At 37.2% G+C, this 23,252-nt stretch overlaps 1 protein-coding gene across 2 annotated transcripts in view; it reads left to right on the forward strand.

Moving 5' to 3' along the window:
* The first annotated feature begins 2,419 nt into the window (after positions 1-2,419).
* The window catches only part of LOC309498334 (carboxyl-terminal PDZ ligand of neuronal nitric oxide synthase protein), a 52,307-nt gene continuing 31,474 nt past the window's right edge, over positions 2,420-23,252 (forward strand). The window contains exons 1-2 of one of the 2 annotated variants that reach the window (XM_082169041.1): positions 2,420-2,943; positions 5,448-5,519. In XM_082169041.1, coding sequence (XP_082025167.1) covers positions 2,833-2,943; positions 5,448-5,519 — 183 coding nt within the window. In that variant the 5' untranslated portion in view covers positions 2,420-2,832. The remainder of the gene's footprint in view (positions 2,944-5,447; positions 5,520-23,252) is intronic. The other variant, XM_082169040.1, reaches the window with a different exon arrangement.

Here is a 23,252-nt window from a genome sequence, read left to right on the forward strand (position 1 = left end):
TTGTGTCAATATTGAAGCACAAAGCTGTCAAACTTTTCTCTCACACTCTCGGTTGTTTTTTACTGTACGTGAACTTTCAATGTACAGTGTACTTACCCACAAAAGTGCTGAGTAGTGTAAGGTTTGGGGGTAGGTTCAGGGTTAGTACCTACCTAGTTAGTGTCATTACAATAAGTACAGTGTGTTCATGTGAAACAGGACTGTAAAATAAAGTGCTACTACACTCTCTCTGTAATGTTTTGCAGTATCCAGTGACTTGAAAACAGACTCTTCGAGACAGATGCATGATGAGAGATAGGTCAATGAAATGACTCTAGACAGGTTAAGTGCATGTTGCAAGACTACATCAGCAGACCAGCAAACTTACTGTCAGGGACTTTAAACGCCTTTAAATAATAATAATAAAAAACACCCCAGTTTCCATGTATTGTGAAGATGGGGACTAGTTGTGCTATTTATCTTACAGGAAGTTGTCACAAGGGCTATAATAACACAGTGATACCTTAACACAAATGCAAGTCACCCATAACGCTTGCACTGATGCACCCCAATACCAGGACAGATGTTTGCTTTTGCACCTATCGCTGACGAAAGTCTGGTTGGTCCCTTTCGTCTTTGGGACTGAGAACTTGATGAGCTGAAACATGGACTCATCAGACCACAGCACACATTTCCACAGTCTTCTAGACCATCTGAACTGATGAATAGCTTTCTCCTTGCATTAGAGAGATTCAAGTGGCATTTATTGATGCAGCGGCAGACTGTTAAGTGAAAATGTTTTTCTAAAGTAGGCTACTCCTGAGCATATGTGGCTGTATTTAACACAGTAGCATGATGGTCTCTCATGCAATGCCATCTGAGGGCTCGAAGGTCACGCACATTCAACAGAGGTATCCTGCCTTGCCCAACACAGACTGAGATTTCTCTGAATTCCCTGAATCTTTTCACAATGTGTGCTAGATGGTGAAAGACATCAATTCTTTGCAATCTTGCATTGAGAAATGTGATTTTTGAATTGTTTGACAATTCTCTCATGATATTTGGCACAAAAGTGGTGAGCCATGACCCATCTTTGCTTGCAAAGACTGAGAAGCTCCTTTTTCACCCAAACATGACACCCTCACCTATTACCAATACACCTGCTCACTGTGGACTGTTTCAAACGAGTTGGATAATCTAACCTTTATAATCGTTTCACTTTTATTTTGCCTCTGTCCCAACTTTTTTGTAGTGTGTTGCAGCCATCAATATCAAAATGTGTTTATATTTACAAAATACAATTATGTTGGTCAGTGAAAACATTGAAAAACGCTTCTTTTTTTCTACTTTCTCATTTAAAAAAAGGTTCAAGAGAATTAAGAAATCACAGATTGTGAATTGTATTGCATTTTACAACACAACTTCTCTGTAATAATGGTGCAATTGTTCAATAGATTTTTTGTAGTTGAAAATCTATGTCAAATTGACCTGTTCTGAGAAATCCAGTCTCTCCTGTATAGCCTCTCCAGTAAAACTCTCCACTAGTTCTGGGTTTAAAGGTAGGTTAGGCAATTTCTGACATGTTAGCAATAGCAAGCCTCAAAGCATACTATAAAATTTCAATAATAATGAACGTATAACAAACTAGAGCTCTGACTTTGTACCACCTGACTGCTGCAGATTCATTTCGGCATTGATAGTGTTGCCATAGAAATGCATAATTCAGAGTCCGTGAACAGCTCCAAGTACAAACATCGCCTGTTGCCATCTATTAATAATGGTAATTACATTTGCATAAGCTAAAGCAGCATACGCTCGTTCGTTTAGTTCAGGAGGAACTGTAAAGGTGGCTGCTGTTTGTTTGCATCACTCGGTGACTGTCTGTCTACAACTCTGCGTATAGCCTTGCGAAGCGCGCTGATGACGTGTGATGTCTGTGTGAGCAGGGAGTCTTCCACAGAAGAGTTTTTTTGTTAATATTTAGACCACTTCTATTATTGATTGCAATCAGGATGTGAAGAGAGTTTAAACAGTATAACAAAATGTGTTTATGAAAAACATTGCATATACCTTTAAATCTTTGTAAATTCAGTCTCAGACCCAGATCTCTGCTTTGTGGAGCAAAAAAGGCCAATATATTAGAACCTGTTTGCAAATGCAACCCATTTTCTGAATCTGTTTTCAAAGCTGCAGAATCTACACACATGACTTATATATTAAAATCCATAGCCTATCAAAAACGTGTAGTAGCCTAGTCCACCAAAATCCAGGACTAATTGTTGATGTTTTTACCTAGGCCTATGAGAACTTTTAAATATAGGCTATACAACCAGTTCTGGTTGTGTTCTGTTGAAATTCATCAATGCTGAACTATAAGGAAGTGCGCTTTTATTATGCTAAATGTGGTGTTTGAAAGACTTGAATGCTGTTCAGCAGACGGAACTTTGCTCCATGAGAATTGCATCAGAGGTAGAAGAGAGCAACGCAAATAAAGCATTTCATTAGCACACGAGGCGTGCAGAATTCACCCATAGCACATCTTTTAATAAACTTCCTTGCTGAGGCACTTCAACAACTTGAGCCGAAGCCAGGCTTGTATAAACGCAGCTGATGTCTGAGGGCTGAGAGGGGGATAGAGGCGCCCAACCCATTTCTTTTGTGCTGAAGAGCCTGTGATTTCATTGAGCTTTTCCCGGGCTGCTACTATAATGGGCTCCCTCGCTTTGAATCGCTCTTGTATCGGCGACTTGTTTTTGCTTGTTAAACTAGAGCTATCTTTTTTTAGTTGGCAGTAGTTCTGAAGCTTGGGGACTGGCAGAAGAAATTTCTCGCCGAGCATCCGGACGGGTCCCAATGAAAATGCACGGGAGAAACAGGTACAACCTGGTGGACGATGTGGCGGATTCGCGAGTCCCGCTTCACAACGAGGAAGCGTATCAACACGGAATACACTTCCAAGCCAAGGTGAAACTGACTATCTTCACTGTAAACGTAGCAATTTACATTGTTAGTTATACTATTTACCGATACCTTGTGTAGTTGTTTGGAGTATAGCCTATGTAGGCTACGTCAAATGGGTCACTTGCTGTGTAGGGGTAATTTATACATCAGACAATCATGATGATCATGTTTTGGATAGCAGCGATGACACTAGACTCTTATGGAAGGCGAAAACTAGAAAACAAGTGAAAATTCCACCGAATAGACGTTTGGATAAGTAGCCTATGTCCGAGAGAGAAAAAAAAGCGGAAATCTTTTATAAATCGAGTTTAAAACACACGTGCCAAGTTAATAGAAATGTATTCTTAATATTCATTTTTTAAACAAGTATTTAAATATATATTTAAAATATAGCTATAATGGTTATAATAAGGTTATAATATTTTCATCACAAATATTTTGAAATTGAGCCATTGATATCAATAAAGTTTTTTTTTTACGGTTACCCGTTTAAGAGCATTTTTATAAAAAATGTATATATTTAAAATATGTCATATTTAAAATCCTCACTATTTAATTGTTTTCTTGTTATGACAACCAATGCAGAAAGCATGTTGGTTGCGCCATGCTGAATTTGCATAATTTTCGAAAACAACATGTTAACTGATCCCCCCCCCCCCCCCCCCCCCCTTCTTTTTTAGTTATAAAAATATCTGAACTACTTAAGCTTAGCCTACGTTTCACCCCCCGTTTTTATTTTGACTTTATAAAATAAATAAATAATTAAATGTTCTTTTAATTCAGAATCTGGAAAAATGTTCACCATGCTTTTTAATGTATTTTTGATTAACTTAATAGATCCAGACGAGAAATGTCACTAACCCATATGCAGAGGTTTTTTTTCACCGACACTATTTTTGGTGTCTGGCTCAACTTTCCCATTAATGGCTGCACGGCTGGTTACACTGGTAGGCTACTTTAACTGAGCCGAGATGTCTTTAAAACTCTGGAGGGTAGGCTATTTGGTTTCTTCAGAAGCTGTGGTTAGATCTGACTTTGACATTGAATCATTAACATTTCATAGAATAAACCCCTACTTGGCTGTGTCTCAAAAACATATTGAGCTGCCTTGGTATAGCGAGACATTGAACATCAATTTCCAATCAATGGCTGAGGTTTTGGGACAGTACGTGTATTTTGTCCACCACTAAAAGCAACAAACAGCTGCTAGATTTTTTAACTCTATGCTGTAATAAATTTCATTACATGAAATATTACTATAAACCTATTTAGGATTATAAATTGTTTTTATTTATTGCCTATGTTCATATACACCAACCAGTGTCCTGTTTGGCATTCTCACAGCATTTCTGACTTGCCTGCTTATGACCACTAAGTGACTAAATAAATATTTAAGTTGTGCCCATTAATGGAAGCCAGCACATGCTTTAAGGTCCCGTATAACTCTTCTATTTTTACCTTAGTAATTTCTTAAATACATCTGCATCTTGCATATTCCATTAAAATTTTAGTCTGTTTTCTCATATATGTTATACTGGTGTTTTCCCAGAGAGCTTATCTGTCAGCGTTTCATATCTGCAGACAGTTAAATGTCCCAGGAAACCTAAAGCCTTTGTATACTGAGCTACTCAGAAGCCTATTGCTGAGTAATTTTAGCTCCAATTTGTAATGCAGGATTATCTTCCAGGAATTTTATTGGCTGGAAAGCCAAGACCTAGAACCACTCACATTCGAAATCACACATTCTGACCGCAGTATTGCGGTCTTGTCTTTCAGAGCTTAAATCAGCTGTATTGTTGCTATTTTGGCTGAACTGTTGTCAGTATTGTTGTCCCTCTCAGCTGGATTTAGACTTTGGAAGCTGGAGATAAGTATTTAAAGTCAACATCTCCGTAGAACAGGTCATTAAAGCCATGAATGAACACAATGTTGTTTGTAAACACAGAGCCTATACTTGGTTAAGCGTGTTATTTGCGGCTGGCACTGATCTACCCTTCACATTTACAAATTTGGGTCTTGCCCTCATTAATTTCTGTCCCTTATTTTTATTTTTTATTTTTATTGTGTATGCAAATAATCAAACTTGAGGCATTATACATTTGCACAGGCATATTTTTAGTTTGTCTTTTGAAAAAGTTAGCATATTGTTGTTGCCTATGCAGTTCTTGGTACTATTGATACATTTTTGATTTTAAAGATTTTTTTTTTTGTAGCAACTTTGGTATGGTCACCACTTGTCTATACAGTATGTGGGTCTTGAAGCAAAATCAGTTGAGAACCATTGAATTTAGATGCATTTAAGCATAGACTTTGAGAAATGAGGCTGGCAATGTCCTGCCGATGCAAAAGTAACTTTGCACTCATTAACCTAGAAAGTGTGTTTATGTGTGTTTGTGCAAATGGAGCTGCCTCATTAATTTTAGACCGGTTGATTCCTCTGTTGCATTTAATATCAGAGTTTAAACAGAACACTCTTCATCTAACATTCAAGCATGTTTTTTTTTCAGTATGTTGGCAGCCTGGATGTCCCAAGACCCAACAGTCGCATGGAGATTGTCGCTGCTATGAGAAGAATCAGGGTAAGTCTGTCAGACACTTTCTCTCACAGACACAGACTCTTAAGTGCTGAGTAATCACCACTGATTGGCCCACAGCAGCTGTTTTCTCAGACACGTCTTTTGCAGTGTAAGACTCATTAGCTGGGGAAAAAAACAGTCTGTTCCTCTATATTTATCACATTCTCTGCAGAGTCTGTGTGTGTTTAGTTAAGGGTGTGTACTGATAGTATTTTTGCACCTGAGGTTTCATATTTCATTCCCTGCACATTGATAAAAGAGAGATCACACTCACAGAACCACCGAGACTGGGGCACACAAAGCCTTGTTATCTCTGTGGGGTGTCCAGCTCACGGAAATTTGAAATGACTGCCTTTATTGTGGTTGATTGGTCAGTTTGTGTATGTGTGTGTACTTGCCTTGTACTCACACCGAACCTTGTAGTTCAGACTGAAGGCCATTTCTAAGACAATTTAAGTTGGATTTGTTGCTTGATCACAGAGAGCAGGAATGTGTGTATGTGCATGACTTGTTACCTTTAGAGCTTGTGACAGGCCTGCTAAGAGATCAAAGTGCTCCAGCTCCATGATTTTCATAAACCTTTCTATCCTGCTTATATGTATTAGTCTCTTCTCTTCTCTTCTCTTTTCTTTTCTTTTCTTTTCTTTTCTTTTCTTTTCTTTTCTTTTCTTTTCTTTTCTTTTCTTTTCTTTTCTTTTCTTTTCTTTTCTTTTCTTTTCTTTTCTTTTCTTTTCTTTTCTTCTCTTCTCTTCTCTTCTCTTCTCTTCTCTTCTCTTCTCTGATTATAGTTATAGTTAATCACAAACTCTGAATCAAACCCTGAGTTGACAGAGTTGATGTTTATACCAAGCGTTGTGAGAACCTGATCTAAACAAGGTTGGATTTGTATGGTTTTGTCCATCTCTAAACGTACTCTGAAACTCATGCTTCTAGCTTCATGCATCAGGGTTTAGGGATTAAGAACTTGATTGTGGGTTGTTCTGGACTTTTTAGGGGGATGTCACAGTCAGTGTCAGTTTTTTTAATGTGTTTCACTGCTGACGATTTCTGGGTTAGCGGGTTCCCTCAGAGACAAGTCTAGAATTCATGCCTTTGTTGGGTTAAATTCTGCTGAAAACAACAGTAAATAATTCGTACTGACCTTCTTATACAGCCTTTTTCTTTCTCTTTCTCTTTTCTCTCTGTAACATTTTCCCCCCTTATTAGCGAGTAAATGAGCTTTCATGAATATCATTGGATGATGTTTTGAGTGACAAATTAGCCCTTTAAATCAAGCCCTGATGAGCAGCTTTCCTTGCACACCTGATGTGAATGTGTGTGAGTGTGTTCATGAAACCACAAAGTAATACAAAAAAATAGCTTATTTTATGCAATGAAGTTTTCCATGATGGGGCTTCATATACGCATGCCTGAATGAACAGTTGTTACAGCTCAAGGTTGAGTTTTGAGAGTTTTAGTTTTTTATTTAATGTGATGATACCGGTACCCGCTGATAGCCAATTGCTTTAAAATGCTCCCGTGAGTGTTTGTGTTTGGGCTCTGTGGAGAGCGTCAAAGGTTTCCATTTACAACATGTTTTTGTAGCTTTGAGATTTGTAGCCAATCACAGACATATCTGTTGAACGTCTGAACGCGATGGCCAATCAGAGGTGTTTAAGTTATTTGTTTCATTCAGAATCCGTTCAACACTGCTCAAAACGTCAGCGTTTTTGTTCAGCGGGTGTTTTGCATGCCTGCGAATCTTTTCATTATAACCAACAAAGCATAAACATGATGTCAAGAGAGATTCATTGCAAAATGCAGAAAGCTTCATTGATTATAACAGGAGTTTTCACAAGAGTGCAACTTCAGTGATAATAATGGCAGTGATCGTTGTTTGCTTTCTGCATATAGGCTGATATACATTTTTCATGCTGCTAACTACACATTGCAGTTTCTGTATTGACAACTGTATTTAAATGCGCAGTGTGATGATAATCCTAGCAATGGATAGGGAAAAAAATCTGATACTGTATGTTAAATGATCTGTGCATTAAGTCTTGGAGTGTGTGAAATGCAAAACAACCGACCTTCCACTTTTTCTATGTTATATGTTACTTTGTTGTTCTTTTTGAACATTTCAAATCAGTCACTCAGTGACTTTTTACATGTAAATAAATATACAGCTTTTTTTAAATAGAATCATTCTAGACATTTTGTTTTATGATCTGTCTTGACAGTGATTATTTTTATTTCATTAATAAACAGAATACGTTAATATTACAAACTGTTTCTTTTTTTTTCTTCTTTTTTTTGGATTTATTGTCAGTACTGAGCTCGCAGTTCACAGGTGACTTTGTACTTTGTGTGTGAATGGTCAATTGGCCATGTTCGTCAGTCACCACCGAAGACCAATTTTGACCCAGGAAAAACCCTGGATGTAGAAGAAAGGGGACTCATCATTGGACAAGGCAACCTTCTTCCACTGCTCCAAGGTCCAGTTCCAAAGCTCATTGTAGGCGCTTTCGGTGGTGGACGGGGTGGGCACTCTGATTGGTCGGCGGCTACGCAGCCCCATACGCAGTAGAGTGCAATGCACTGTGTTGAATTTGTGACACATTCCTCTCATAACATCATTCAAATTTTGCGAAGTGCCACAGAAGACCTTCTGTTGGCTCGTATATACAATCCTTTAGAAATCATTCTAATATGCTGATTCTCCCTTTTCTTGACTTGTTTTGGACTCATTTTGCAATTTCTTTCACTTCTACATATAAAGCAGTCCTACCCACTCATAGACATGAAGATATATAGTATATGCACATGGTCAGTATTCACACTTTTCTATTGTTGAACTGTAAGCAGATTGATTCATAACACCCAGACCTTCTGTATACATGTGTGAGTATAATGCTGACGTTGAAGATTGTGTGGATCCTCCGTGGACCCTCTCTGAGGTCATTCAGTAGATACATAACTTGACAGCATTCTCTTTCTATCTGTCCCTCTGTGATGATTGGGTGAAAGGCCAGCTTGCAGAATGTCTCTTAGGAATGCCAGTATGTGATTGACAGCTCCTTGGGTCTTATGTTATCAGAATTAAAAATAACTGGTAAGTGGTCCGTTTCCAATGAAGGAAACAACACGTAACCATGTATGTGACCTTTGCAAGTCATATGAGACCCTGTCCCTTTTTTCCCCCTCTTTCTTACGGTTACTCAGTCATTCTGTCCCTTCCTTTTGTGAAACCCCATCAATTGTTTTGTGCCTTCATTTCTCAACAGATCTAATCTGTAAAATGAAGCCATGAATAGAACATAGTGTAGTGTGTGTCTTTTGAATGATAAATAGTAATGTTATTATATATGGTGTGTATTAGGAAGTCTCTGTTATGAACTTTTAGTTCATACCTAGGTGTGTGAAGTAGAGTTAGCATTTTATATTTGAAGAATGAGAAAAGCAAACACAAGAAATATCTGTATGTAATGTAAAGGAAAAGGCTGTAGATGATGAAGCGGCTGATTTAGTCTGTATTAGTTCTGATGCATGACACTCTAGTCTAGAGCACATAAGTTCAGGCAAACTGCCAGATGAAAGAACGTCATTCTTTTCCTTAGTGCATATTGATTTGTATATGAAAAATTACAGTATAGCAACAGCGATGTCCGGTGACCCCACACACTCATACATGTTTATCTAAATGTGTTCATACCATAGATGTAGATTGATTTTATGTAATAAAGCAATATGACATATGCTCTGCTGTCCCTCATCACCACTCACATACTCCGGTCAGAACACTGTGGACACATACCAGCAGAGTGATACAAACTCTTAAACTCTGCTTGTCCAATCGGATTAGAGGACTGGAACTAAATATTGGCATTAAAATAATTATAATGACTACATACAAACCCAATACCTGATCCTAACAGTAACAATTTTTGAATAATTTTTCTAATTGAGGATGTCAGCTGAACGTAACCACAGGGAGGTTTTGTTTGGTTTGGCTACCTTATGGGTACAGTTTTGTATATTTGCGCACAATTTACTTAAAACGAGATAACAAATTAGCAAAACGTGCTGACGTGTTACTAAATTGTAGGAACGATTTGCTAATTGGTGGCCACGATATTTTTTTCCAGCATGTCATGTGCAGTGCTCCATATTTGAATATGCATTCATCTTTGTGTGTTTGTGTGTGTGTGTGTGTGTGTGTGTGTGTGTGTGTGTGCAAGTAGCCTTAAGATAGCTTAAGATAGCAAGTAGCTACAATTGACATTTGTATAGAAACTGATACATACAATATCAACAATGATCTTGATAAATGAATAGTGTCATGTACTGATCCAGAAATCATGTCTGTAGTAATTCACAATTTCCAAATTAAAAGTAAAATGTGAGTTAAACTAAAAATCATTTAAACAATAATTCCGATAGCACATTGAGTTATGTTGTCCAATTTAAGTGATCAAATGAACTTGTCATAATTAATTTGATAACTTCATTCCTACATCTGCCACTGTCAGTCACATGATTTTATAGGTCAGTGAATGAATGCATGGATAAGCAAATATAAGTTAATTATGACTCATTGGTTAAAGGGAAATGTTCACTTTGATTTCAATGAATTCTAGTGTTCCTCCTTAATATAACTTCTTCATTACACCAAAACAACACTTACAAATAAAAGTGTTCACAGTGATGCCATAGAAAGACCATTGTTGGTTCCCTAAAGAACCTTTCAGTTCTTATAACAACCATGTTTTTCTTTGTGTGAAGAACATTTTAATAATCTTTCAGAGTGCACTCTGAGTACCACATCTAGTGGACTTTGTTTTCAAGCGCTCAGGTCTCTCGCACACACGCTGTTGTTGGACAGTACGCATTGTACAGACAATGTGAACAGACATCCGCAGACCCTCGTTATGATGAAAAATACGTCACACGTACAGTGCGCTGACCTTCGGGGAACGTGGACAGCCAAAGTATAATTTGGGCTTAAGAATTAATGATGGTGTTTTACTTAAATTTAATATCATATTTCCAGTAAAAAACCTGCACATCACTTAATGAAAAATCCCATCTGGACTTCATTTATAAATAAATATGCCATTAAAAAAGTTTTTTCCTGGACAAAGTATTTGTAAAAGTATTTATCCATACAAATAATCCATTAGTTATATATAATTTATCCATTATCTATGCATTGATATTAAAGGATTAGTTCCCTTCAGAATTAAAATTTCCTGATAATTTACTCACCCCCACATAATCCAAGATATTCATGTCTTTCTTTCTTCAGTAGAAAATAAATTAAGGTTTTTGAGGAAAACATTCTAGGCCTTTTCACCATATAGTGGACTTCAATGCGAATTAACGGGTTGAAGGTCCAAATTGCAGTTTCAATGCAGCTTCAAAGAGCTCTGCACAATCCCAGGCGTCAAATAAGGGTCTTATCTAGCGAAACGATCGTTTGGGATCGTGCAGAGCTCTTTGAAGTTGCATTGAAACTGCAATTTGGACCTTCAACCCGTTGATTCCCGATGAAGTCCACTATATGGAGAAAAAGCCTAGAATGTTTTCCTCAAAAACCTTAATTTCTTTTTGACTGAAGAAAGAAAGACATGAACATCATCTTGGATGACGTGGGGATGAGTAAATTATCAGGAAATTTTCATTCTGAAGTGAACTACTCCTTTAAATAAATCTTAAATCGTTCTGTGTCCGTGTTCGACTGTGAAGCTGATGCCAATGACTGTCTTACAAAACCAGTGAGAGAATGTGATAAAGAGGTCAGGAGGAGCGGAAAGGAAAGATGAGGGGAGAGGACAGGGAGAGGAGGTGGTAGCAGTTAGGGAGTAAGTGGTGTGTGTGTGTGTGTGTGTGTGTGTGTGTGTGTGTGTGTGTGTGTGTGTGTGTGTGTGTGTGTGTGTGTGTGTGTGTGTGTGTGTGTGTGTGTGTGTGTGTGTGTGTGTGTGTGTGTGTCTAATGGGGAGGGGGCTGACATGGGGCTACAGAGAGAATGAAAGGCTTCATTGTTGTGCAGTAGCCCAGGGACAGATGCAGTGTAATGGCCTACATGCACTAGCATCCATGAGCTCAACATATCTCCCTCCAACCCATACCACAAGCTGTCATGATTCACATTTGATTCACATAGATGTTATATATCTAAATTATTGAGTAATTGACATCCTCAGGACATCCACATACATTTTCATTTTAATTTAAATACATTCAGGGACACAGGCTTTCCACTGCATTTGAATTCTTCATCTTAATAGACATAAACAGTCTCAAAATGTTTGTGTTGTAATTTTTGTAAGTCTTGATAAAATGAATGAAGCCCTGAGTAAATCCTCCACCCCACTCTCAGTTGGTGCGCTCAGCAGGGTTCCTCCCTCTTTTGCTGCTTTTCTTCTACTCTCATTCACTGTCCTCTCTCTCATACTCCCTTTCACTTCTCAGGACTATTTATGTCAGTGTTAACCAGTTACGCAAGACCAGTACCCCCTTATCACCATGGCAACTCACTCTGCTGAAACATGTCCTGAGTCCTGAAACTTTAAGGGTGTTTGAGCATCAAAAACATTTGGCCAAACTCCACACAAACATGCCGCACTTTTGACGTTCACCTGCATTCACTGGCATGCTGAAACAAACACACTCTATCTGAACTTCACTATCTGTTGGGTTTTAGTTTGTTTTGTGATTGAGGAAACTGCCTCAGGGCTTGAGAAAAAGAAATGGAAAGAGAAAGAGAGAGATGGTTGCTCTACTTGAGGGAGATTGTTTATCTCTCTCTTTCTCTCTCTCTATGTAGGAGTCTCTCTCATTCCCTGTTTCCGCTCCTGTCATTTCTCCTCTTCTTGTGTTTCCTTTCACTCCTCCTCTATTCCCTGATCTACGCTCTCTTTGCTTCTTTCTTTCATTTCTACTTTGTCACGGAAAGCCATTTGGCCCAACTGAGACCTTTGTTTGTGTGTGTGTGTGTGTGTATAAGAGAGAGACAGAGAGGGAAAGTGCGTGAGCCTGTAATGGTCTGTTAGGATGTCGTTGCTGAGTAAATTGAAAATGGCATATAAGTGTTTGTGTGAGTCCTTTTATGAAATGCGTGACTTGTTCATTTTGGAAAGGTGATTTTTAAAGCAAATTTCTGTCAGATGTTAAGTTCTAATAAGACGCAGAACAGATGTAGGTAATTTGCACACGCATCTCTCATCTCTCTGTCTTCGAGATAATTCAAATAAATGCTATAATTTTTTAAGTAAATGTAATCTTATGCACTACTTTATCTCTGTCTGATTCAACGTAGGTAGAATTCTAGATTTAACGAGTCATAACTGACGAAAACAACTGTTATTTCAACCCTTCCGGTCAAATATTGCACTGCAATGCTGGCAAATGACAATGGTATAAGCGGGAAAATCCATGGCTAGCTGTGCATTAAACATTTTAAACGCACTTCACATCGGGTGGTTCTTTGCCTCCACGTCGTGTATTAAAATTGTTTAATGCACAACTAGCCATGGATTATCCCTTTCTTAATTTAGTATACATGTGGAAACCAATGCACATTTTTTCATGGCAAGGTTTTAATGCTAAGAATTTATATAATAATTTGTTTTACTGTCTGCACAGTATGGTTGCGCAGTGTTCCAGATCTGGAAAAATATCGGTGTATATTATATTTCAAATGGTACAATATCATGATTTTGATATTTTCGCTACTTGATATGCTGCTGTTCTGAAGTTCACCGCTATGCGCCAGAGGTGGACAAAGTACACAACTTCCTTACTTGAGTGAAAGTACAGATACTACTGATCAAATATTACTCCGTTACAAGTAAAAGTTGTAAAGACAGATTTTTACTTAAGTAAAAGTACAGAAGTACTCATTTTTAAAAGTACTTAAGTATCAAAAGTAAATGTCAATGCATTGTTTTATTATTGTTGCATTGTTGTGTGTAATACTTCCAGTACCTTATGCCTCTGAATGTATGCCTGCCTACCCTCATATCAATATCACATTTATTTCTAGAACACAGTTCCAGTAGTGGGATTGAATGTGAGATTGAATAAGTCACTCAATAACGTCCACAATGGTTTCGGACACCCAAATGGCTGTTCCCTCAAATAGTGCCCTATTTAAAGTTTTTTGGCCTTTAGTAGGAATATGTTAACCTTACTGTTATCTATAAACTAGTGTGCACCAAAACAATGACAAAATTTGCATTTAGAAGACCAAACCCAATGTTGAAAATGAAAATCAGGTTGATGTCAGAATCCAACGCCGGATTGACAATCCAGCGTTGGACAGACGTTGTATTGTGGTTGAAAACGAAAATCGTGTTGACGTAAGAAACCAACATCAGTCGGTTTCTGACGTCAATCTGACTTTCATTTCCAACCAAAATGCAACCCCTGCAACCAAAATCATCCCCTGACTGACGTTACTACTTTCTACTCAAGGACCTGACAGAATTGTAGTGGAGTAAAAAGTACGATATTTGTCTTTCAAATGTAGTGAAGCTAAAGTAAAAAGTTTCCAGAAAAAATAATACTCAAGTAAAGTACAGATACTCAAAAAATGTACTTAAGTACAGTAGTCAAGTAAATGTACTTTGTTACTGTCCACCTCTGCTATGCGCCAGTTACACAAACTGATGTGAAAAATGTGACAACAAGATGGAATAAACAGATTGTCATAATACTGGGTGTGTGCGTAGGCAGGCAGACAAAGACTCAGAAGAAGAATATAATTCCAAACGAAATGTAATAAATCCACACAGGCAAGATAATCCAATAAAGGCAGAGAAACACGTCTAATGTGAACATGACCGAACAGAGAATGAATGTGAGGGTTCAACTTATATAGCAAACACAAATAAGACCAATTAATTACACACAGCTGAAACCAGTAACACAAACGTGGAGCGGGGAAACTGGACAAGGAAGACACGTGACAAATGAAAACAAACTGAAAGTCCATAAATAACAAAACTAACAAAACATAACTTTGACACAGATAAATCTCTCTCTACATGTCCCACACTGATTAATAGAGAGGGCAGAAGTGAAATTTGGCATTACTTTGCCTACAAAACAGATGCAAAAATTAACCTTACCCCACTTGTCTGAATGAAAACATTGCTATAAATCATGAGGCAACACATCAAATCTTTCCAAGCATTTGTCGCTTGCTTATCCACACTTGTTCAAGTTAAAAGATCCACAGGGGAGTGCATCAATCAATTGATTTCATTTAGTATTTTCAGGGCTCGACAATAAGGACTGTCCGATGGCCGGGGCCAGCATGACAAACGCTCTGGACTGTCACGGGCCAATTCTGAATCATCACGAAAGTTTATTATTTGCAAGTTTATAATTTGCAATTTTTTAAGCCCTGCCAATTTTAAATATTCAAGCACAAGAAGATGGACCGAATGCAATGATAGGATGTCATACCAGGATGTCAACCTTCACTCAACGCTCGCGCAACACCTCATCAGCGTGTTCACATTGCTAGAGTCACCGAGCGAGAATGGCAGACAAACAGCAGCCACCTTTTACAGTTCCTCCTAAACCAAAACAAAAAGTTTACAAAACCCCTTTGAGTTCTAACAATAACTGTAAATAAGTTGCATTTGTTACGTTTGTCATTATTGTAATGTTATGTTCTTTGTTCTGCAATGCTGTCTCACTGGGCAATGAAACATGAGGGAATTTGAAAGCGTTGCGTTCCACCCTCCATTAACGGCGTCTCTCGTGAGTCTTTGCAGAGTCTGCTCTGGCTGGGCACGTTCATGTTTTGAAGAAGGCATGGCTTTGGAGAGCTCTCTGAAGGGAGGGTTTTTATTTTTATTTTTTTATTTCTGCACATTCTAGTTTTCATTTAAAAATAGACATTTTTTATTACATTATAAATGTCTTTCCTGTCACTTTTGATTCACTTAATGCAGCCCTGCTCACTAAAAGTATAAATTTCTCTCCAAAAATATTCTTCCTGATGCAAACTTTTGAAGGGTAGCGTATATAAAATGTGTGTGACCTTGTTATTTAATAAAGATCTGCCCTTAATCTATAAATTCATAATCCTTTATATTTAATCTTTGCACAATGGACATATGACATGGACGCTTGAGTGTTGACATTGTTGTTCAAACACAAATGCAGACGTGCACATGGGACAGATGGTGCCCTCATACTTTGGCCCTGTTTTTTGAGTTGTCCTTCTGTGTGGACACATGTCCAACTCCAAACACCACACTACATTAAACAGAATTAAACACGTAATTTTGAACTGTGCAAACTTGTTTCTGTGCTGTTTATACACATGCAGTCCAGGTCGTTCACTGATGGGTCTGAAATTCTGACAATATGTTGTTAGGCTCAAACAAGTTTTTGACTAACATGGATTTTTCTAAGCCCAATTCTCTTTCTCTTCATTTCTATCACACTTACACATATACATTTGCACACATGATCTCACCTCTCCAGCTAACAGGGAATGTTCTCTTCTCTTTTTGTTGGTCTGTTTTTGTGTTGTTGCTGTTGTTTTTACAAATTAAACATTATAAATTATTTGTTTCAGATAATTCAGAGAACATTTAAATGTAGCATTCCCATAATGTTTGCAAAATGGTCAAATGGATTGTTCCCTTAACGTTAACATAAGTAAAAAAAAAAGGGGGAAAAAAGCGTTTTAACATTCTGAGAACATTCAGAAGTAAAATTTTCTTAACTTAATGGGAACGTTAAAGGGGTGGTTAATTATGATTTCACTTTTTTAACTTAAGTGAGTGTGTAATGTTGCTGTTTGAGCATAAACATCTGCAAAGTTACAACGCTCAAAGTTCAAAGCAAAGGGAGATATTTGCTTTTAAAGAAATCGCTTTTTAAGGACTACAACAAAGGGCTGGTAGGGACTACACAACATTCCTCCAGGGTTAATGACATCACCAACCCTAAAATTTACATAAACCCCACCCCCTGAACACGATTTATAGATTATCAAGACAGAAAATGCTAATCAATGACTACAAGATAACTACACATAAGCTATATAAATTCATTAACTAACAATTCAGAAACGTCCTGTTGCATTCTACATGTTGTCACCTCTTCTTGAGACTCGTCTCCATCATTGTCTGAATCCGGTTTGAACATAAAAGGCTAAAAGTTTTAGAAATTTTCAGTGCATGTCTGTGTGAGGTATAACTAAGGACACAAGCGGTTGAAGCTCCGCCCTCTGTGCTGGGAGCAGCAGCTCATTTGCATGTAAAGGAACAGACACAAAACGGTGCGTTTATGCTCACCCTCAAAAATTTACAATTTTAACATGCTATATGAAAATATCTGTGGGGTATTCTGAGCTAAAACTTAACATACACAATCTGGGGACATCAAAGACTTATTTTATATCTTGTGAAAAGGGCATTATACCACCCCTTTAACAAAACGTTTCTAGAACATATTTTTGTTTGCTGGGTCTAATGGCTGAGGTTGTTGTTAGTGACATGGTACCACAGGGAGTTCCTGTCAGTACACACGTCTTGTCATCTACTCAGTCAAGCACATGCCCATATACAAACCTCAACATCAAAGCAGCTTACATTGGTGAGTACAAAAAAAATCATAAGTTTCCTCTTTTGTATGCATGTAACACATCTGTAAAAATTGAGTTGTTGACAAAAGCTTGTCAGAGAAAACCCATTTCTGTCTGTTTCTTTCTCTCTCAACGTTTCTCACATACACACTTTTTTTTGGAACTCCAAATGAAATGTAAAGCCATTCTGGTGTACCAGCGCAGTAAAGGTTATTAAATCCCGCCCATGGGGTGTGTGACATCAACTGATTGGCCCTCATCCCACTCCCAGCAGGTAGCTCTGCCGACTCAGCTTCCAAGAAATTAGTTCGGAAGTCTTTTCACTGTTTCCTCTCTCCCTTTCTGTCACTCTCTCTCTTGCTCAGTTCCTCAAGCGCACACTCTGTCAAAATGACACACACTCCCCATTGGTCTGAAGTCAAGCGGAAATCCCAATCAAGCAGAGAAACTAACTCGCTCTCAGCATCCCATGCAGGTCAAGGTCGTTTCCAATGGCAGCGTCAAATGGAAGTCGTTTTTTTGCATCCCTAGTGCCAAAGGTGAAATTCCTAAGAGAGCGAACAGACAGCATTACAAATGCATTTTTTTTTTATTGTGTGTGAAGTGAGCAGTTGCATAACTACGGCCATTTTACATGTACTGCATTTTTTGATGGCTGATCTCATATATTTTCTTCCCTCTTTGTCTTGGCTTCTTCTGCTTTTCATCGAGTTGTCTTTCTCCCTTCACCGACAAGCAATGTGTAGATAAAAAGCTACTATATCCAGATAACAGTTATATGATAGTTTATTTGTTTCAGCTTACATTTTCATTTACGCTGAGTAATGTGACGATACTGGAATTTCATACAATACCTTTTCGATTCAATGCCTCGAAAAACATCAATATACCATTTTCGGAACCACAGGGTAGTAATAATAGTAATAATAAATGTATTATTATTAATTAATTTATTATTACTCTTTAAAAGTATAATTGAATTCTAAAGATACTAAAAACCTGGCCACTATAATACAATAATTATAAATTGATATGAATAAAATACACAACCACAAAGTGATGTTTTATTAACAAAGTTTGGGAGGAGCACGTTCAGATAATTAAACCTAATTAAACACATGTGGAGCACATTCAGATAATCAAACCTAATTAGACACGAGTGGAGCACACTCTGTTAATCAACCCAATCAACGAGTCAAGAGGTGCATATATACAGCAAACTTACCTCTGTTCGTTGACAGTTTAACAGCATTCCTCCACCACCACCCCATCTCCTCACTTCTAGTCCTAAATACTCTTACAACAACGGGGGGAGTACTCTAGGTTCGGGCAAAAATTCAGAGCTCGGAGCCTTCCCCCCGGACAGCACGCCAAATACGCATAATCGTTACTCTGTTTAATTGATTTAAGTGTGAACTTGTGAAATAATAATGTGTTAGGCGGTGCTTGTGACAGTTGATGGAATCTTCACTTGCTCGATCGAGGCGGTGCTCTGTCGTCATGAAAGTTTGTATGTTTTTTTTAAGTCTGGTCAATTTAAGCATTCAGTCGATTTTTAGCCATTCAGATTCAAGCATAAAAATATGCAAAAGAGAACTAATTTTAGTTCTCACGCAAGTCTGTGAGAGACAGCTTGCGAGAAGGCTACTGAATTGAGTTTTTCGCATCTTCTTGCGCTTAAACAGAAAAATACACACAACAAAGCATGTCAAACTGCCCACCTTGCAGAGTATTCACGTAAACACTGTTGGTTATGTCTTAACTGAATGTGAACAGATGAGAAAGAAAACACATGTGTAACAGTATATTGGATCTGTGCATTCGGTCTTAAAGTGACAGCAGCCTAATATTCCTGCTGCCGTCTGTGTCATTAGTGTTAATCAAACAACAAAAGACAAAGATAAAAACACTCACTGATCTTGACTGAAATTCTTTTGTCAAGGATTAATCTATATTTAATTTATAAAGTGAAGACTATGCAGTGTTATTTTACATTTGATTATTCAATTTGTGTACCTGAATAATGTTAGACTTGACCGGAAAAACTTAAAGCACTGTTTATTTTTTCTTTGTTCTGTTTTATTTATTTGAGCTGTTGCTTATAATTTGTTTATTTGTTCTTATTTTATTACTGAAGACTCACTTGTCTATAATAATGTTTTAACTTAATATTAGTTAGGTTAGTAGTTTTTTGCTGGGGTATTGAAATTGGAATCAATCAAGTTTACCGACATCTAAAATGTTGGTGGCTTATTTAATACATGTTATTTATTATAATACAGTGTTAAATGGGTCAAAACAACAACAACAAAACTTTTTAATTTATTGATTGATTGACTGATTGATTTATTTTTATTGGGGGCCAGTGAAAAATTTGGCAGGGCAAGTGACAGTTTGAACCACTGGCCCAACTGAGCCATTAGAAAAAGTCCTTATAGCGTTGAGCCCTGATATATAGAGATATAGATATAGATATAAACTGGTTTAAACACATTGATCCTAATATGCATTACATCCATTTTGAAAAGATAAAAAAAACTTTTTCTTGACCAATGTCAAGGTGCCGACTGATTGATTTGACAGACTTTTTTGACATTACTCAGATGCACTTTATCTTTTTTAGGTTTTCTTTAAACTTAACTTTGACAGTCATCCTTACAACCTTTTTCTTCCTTTTTTGCACCTGTTGTTGTCTTAGTTTGTAGCTTGTTTCCTTTAGTAACACTAAGGGTTTTGTAAGGACTGTTGGGAAGAAGTGGTGAAAAAATCTACCCCCAAAATCTCACATTTAATGACTGTTGCTAGGATACAGCCTTTAATTGATTGTGATTGTGTGACCCAGATTGCATTCAGACTTTCCAAAGACTTTCTTGAAAAGCTGTATTTGAAGGTTTCGTGGTTCATGATCATTCTGCATTTGAGAGTTTCCTTAATGTTGGGTAAGGAGATAAAACCTTTAAATCTGTGCACTTTGCATTAAAAAAATAAAAATAAAGTATACTTCATTTTCAGAGCCCTTTTTGTACTCTATTTGTGGAAATTGCTTAAATAGTTTCCAGCACAGTCTTAGTAATACAAGTGCACTGGATTCTTGAGCGTTGAGTTTCTGAGTAAATTGTTTTGATGACTGTCATAAAAAACAAATGGTGATGTCACTTGTAGTCTTGCAAACCGAGAGAGTGAGATCAGTAAGGAATGTCATTAAGTGCTGAGTATGGCAGCTTTGTCAACTATAAGCCCAGTACTATGGGCACTATGCAGATTCTTTTTAATAAAATGGAAATTAGACATAGATGCAAGACAGGATTATAGCAGATGTCTGGATTCAGCTCTTAATCCTGAATTTGAAGTCTGACCCCCTTGGTTTGGGGGGATTTATTTAGTTTTATTTTATTTATTTATTTATTTATTTTCTGCTGCATTCAGCTGCAGCTTTTAACTTAGCACAGTGAACAATGGCTATGCAGTATATCTTAAATATTTCAATGCACTTTGCACTTGAGCGATAAGATTAAAATTTCATTCTTGCAGACTCATTTTGTCCTGTAAGGAATGCTGACACAAAACGTGAATTATAAAAAAAAAAGTAGTCATTTTAGTTCGATTTTGACATCTTGACTTTTTGCACAAATGTAGCAAAAGTGGAGCAATTTAAGTGAGATGTTGTCATGAGGCAAGCAAATCTTCAAAGTGTTGGGTCATAAATGCAGTAATGCTCACTGCTACATGTGCTTAAGACTTGCATAAAGATGTGACTCTTAAGCCGAGATTTGCCACTTCCTCAAAGGTGTAAGGCTAGCCTATTAGTAGAGATGCATCGGAGTGGGTGTTATATAAGCTTGTTTTTTAATACTTCTAAAGATGCTGAATTATTGCTCGTAGCTCAGATCATTTCTCACAATCTAATTGTGGTTCAGGACTACAGACAAATTCGATTTTTTTTTTTAAGTTACAAATAAACATGATATCAACCATGATCTTTAGTCTTCTTCTTTAAGCTCTTCTTTACTCATTTATTGAATTGCCAAAAGTTAAGGCATGTTTTACAAAACTGCATAAAATGCTAAATACTTGTACTGGATTACAAATTTCAATAATGTATTCAAATAATTGTGCACATATTGTATATTGCACACTGCTTCACATGCTACTATTTTAAAAAAATGTGCAGTATGAAGTATATAATAATCAGCAGTGTCACAGTAGTATTTCATTCTCCAGATGTCACAATCAGAGACTTTTATATTTTGGAAAATATTAAATCAATAATTTTGGGGATTACCACATCACATAATCCAGCAAGGATAGGGGTCATTGTTGAGATCTTGAGACTTGCATTCCTATTCATTCTTTCTCACATAAACACACGGGAAGGGTGCATTAATATTTAATGTGGCCTTTGGATACTGACAACCACTGCTAATTATACAGAAGGTCACGTAACACCAGTCAGGAGCCGTTTCAAGACACGACAGGTTAAAGTGGTATCCAAAAGTGGTATCGAAAGTGCAAAGGAAAAAGCAAGTGTTAAATAGCATAACGTTACATTTATTTGTTTTTGTTTTTATTTATTTGTTCTTTTTGACTCTGTTTAGAGTGATATGAATGAGAAACCCTGAAGGCTGAATGATCAATTGGTGAGCATTTGACAAGTAGCCTTATTGTTCACTATTGGCCATGTCTTGCCCCTTGGCTCACACCTTTTTTCCTTTCGCTTTTATTTTGTTTGGTCTTGAGCTGTCCTTGGTCCTAAACGGCTGCATGCATACTAAGTAATGCGCATCTCTGGTCAGAGGGCATTCATTTCAATGCTCTTGAAGGTCTGGCCGCAGTATTACATCTTTAGAAAGCTGTAGTGTAGTCTTAATACTGTACCTTATGTTTTCCAAGTTAAATCATTAATATACAATCAAAAATCAATATCTTAACTGAAAGAAATATCAACTGCAAGGCAGCAAAAGAATAGTGTTTAGCCTAGATAAGCTCAGACTTGAAACTTTGTACAGTGTAAAAGTGACTATAAATTGTTAAATATATGCAAAGACGTATGCAAATGTTAGACCAATCATACACGTTTTTTTAAACTGACTCTGTTTACGTGCACCCTTGGCAATACAGTGATTAATCCCATGTAAGCACAATACTTTGATCAAATTGATACGATTAAGCTCATAAACGTAGTAAAATACGTGCCATATGCCAATTTTAATTGCAGTAAAGAGGCATGTCAACACTTTAATCGCATCTATTCCACTCACCAAAGTATGCATGTGCTTGTGATGTACACAGATTAATTTAGATACATTTTTTATTCTTTTAATATGTTCACTTATAATGTTAATAGTGAAAAAAAACTAAAAACATTCATTGTAACCCTAAATATCTGACCCTCTGTCTGAAGTGATCTGTTTTTTTTAGGGGCGGCTCCTTTAAGGCTTGTCAGTAAACAGCCACTGTTAAGATTGGCTAATGTCATTGCATAGGAACAGTACCAACGCCCACTCGTTATTGCACGCGAGTAAGTGCTTTTGAAAACATTATCCATATAAATCCATCATTCACACACACAAAGCATTATGAAATCGTTTACTTACGGTTTGTGATGCAGCTGCTGTCAGATCCAATACAGCTGACTGCTTCATCTGTCAACAAAAGTTTCTTTACGAACTCTCCATTACACTGTGCCTCGTTTACAAACAATCTGCTGTCAAATTCTCCAAACTAGGGCTGTCACGATTCCTTGATCAAATTCGAGTACTCAATAAATAAAAAAAAATCCTTGATTGCAATTTACTTGTGTCGAATATCGGTAAAATACCGGAAGTGGCGCATTCCACGGACGAGAATCCATGAACCGCATTATTAGACCGTTTTCTAAGGCTGCATGGTGTATTATAACCATTTAAAAAACATACTATAGCATTGTGCTATTGTGAATTCACAAAAGGTAAATCATTTATAAACCTACGCCAAAACAAGGAGAATACATCAATATCTTGATATGCAAACTGTTCATCGCGATTTCAAAATAAAAGTTTAAACCCTCGCTCTGAGTTAGCATGTTTTGATGTCCACATATTCTTGTTCAAGAAATTACAGTGGCTTTCGCATTTCTATCGTAAAGAAGTGGCCAAATATGAAAGATT

This window comes from Leuciscus leuciscus, assembly GCF_965113295.1.
Source record: "Leuciscus leuciscus genome assembly, chromosome: 5".
Lineage (NCBI taxonomy): Eukaryota > Metazoa > Chordata > Actinopteri > Cypriniformes > Leuciscidae > Leuciscus > Leuciscus leuciscus.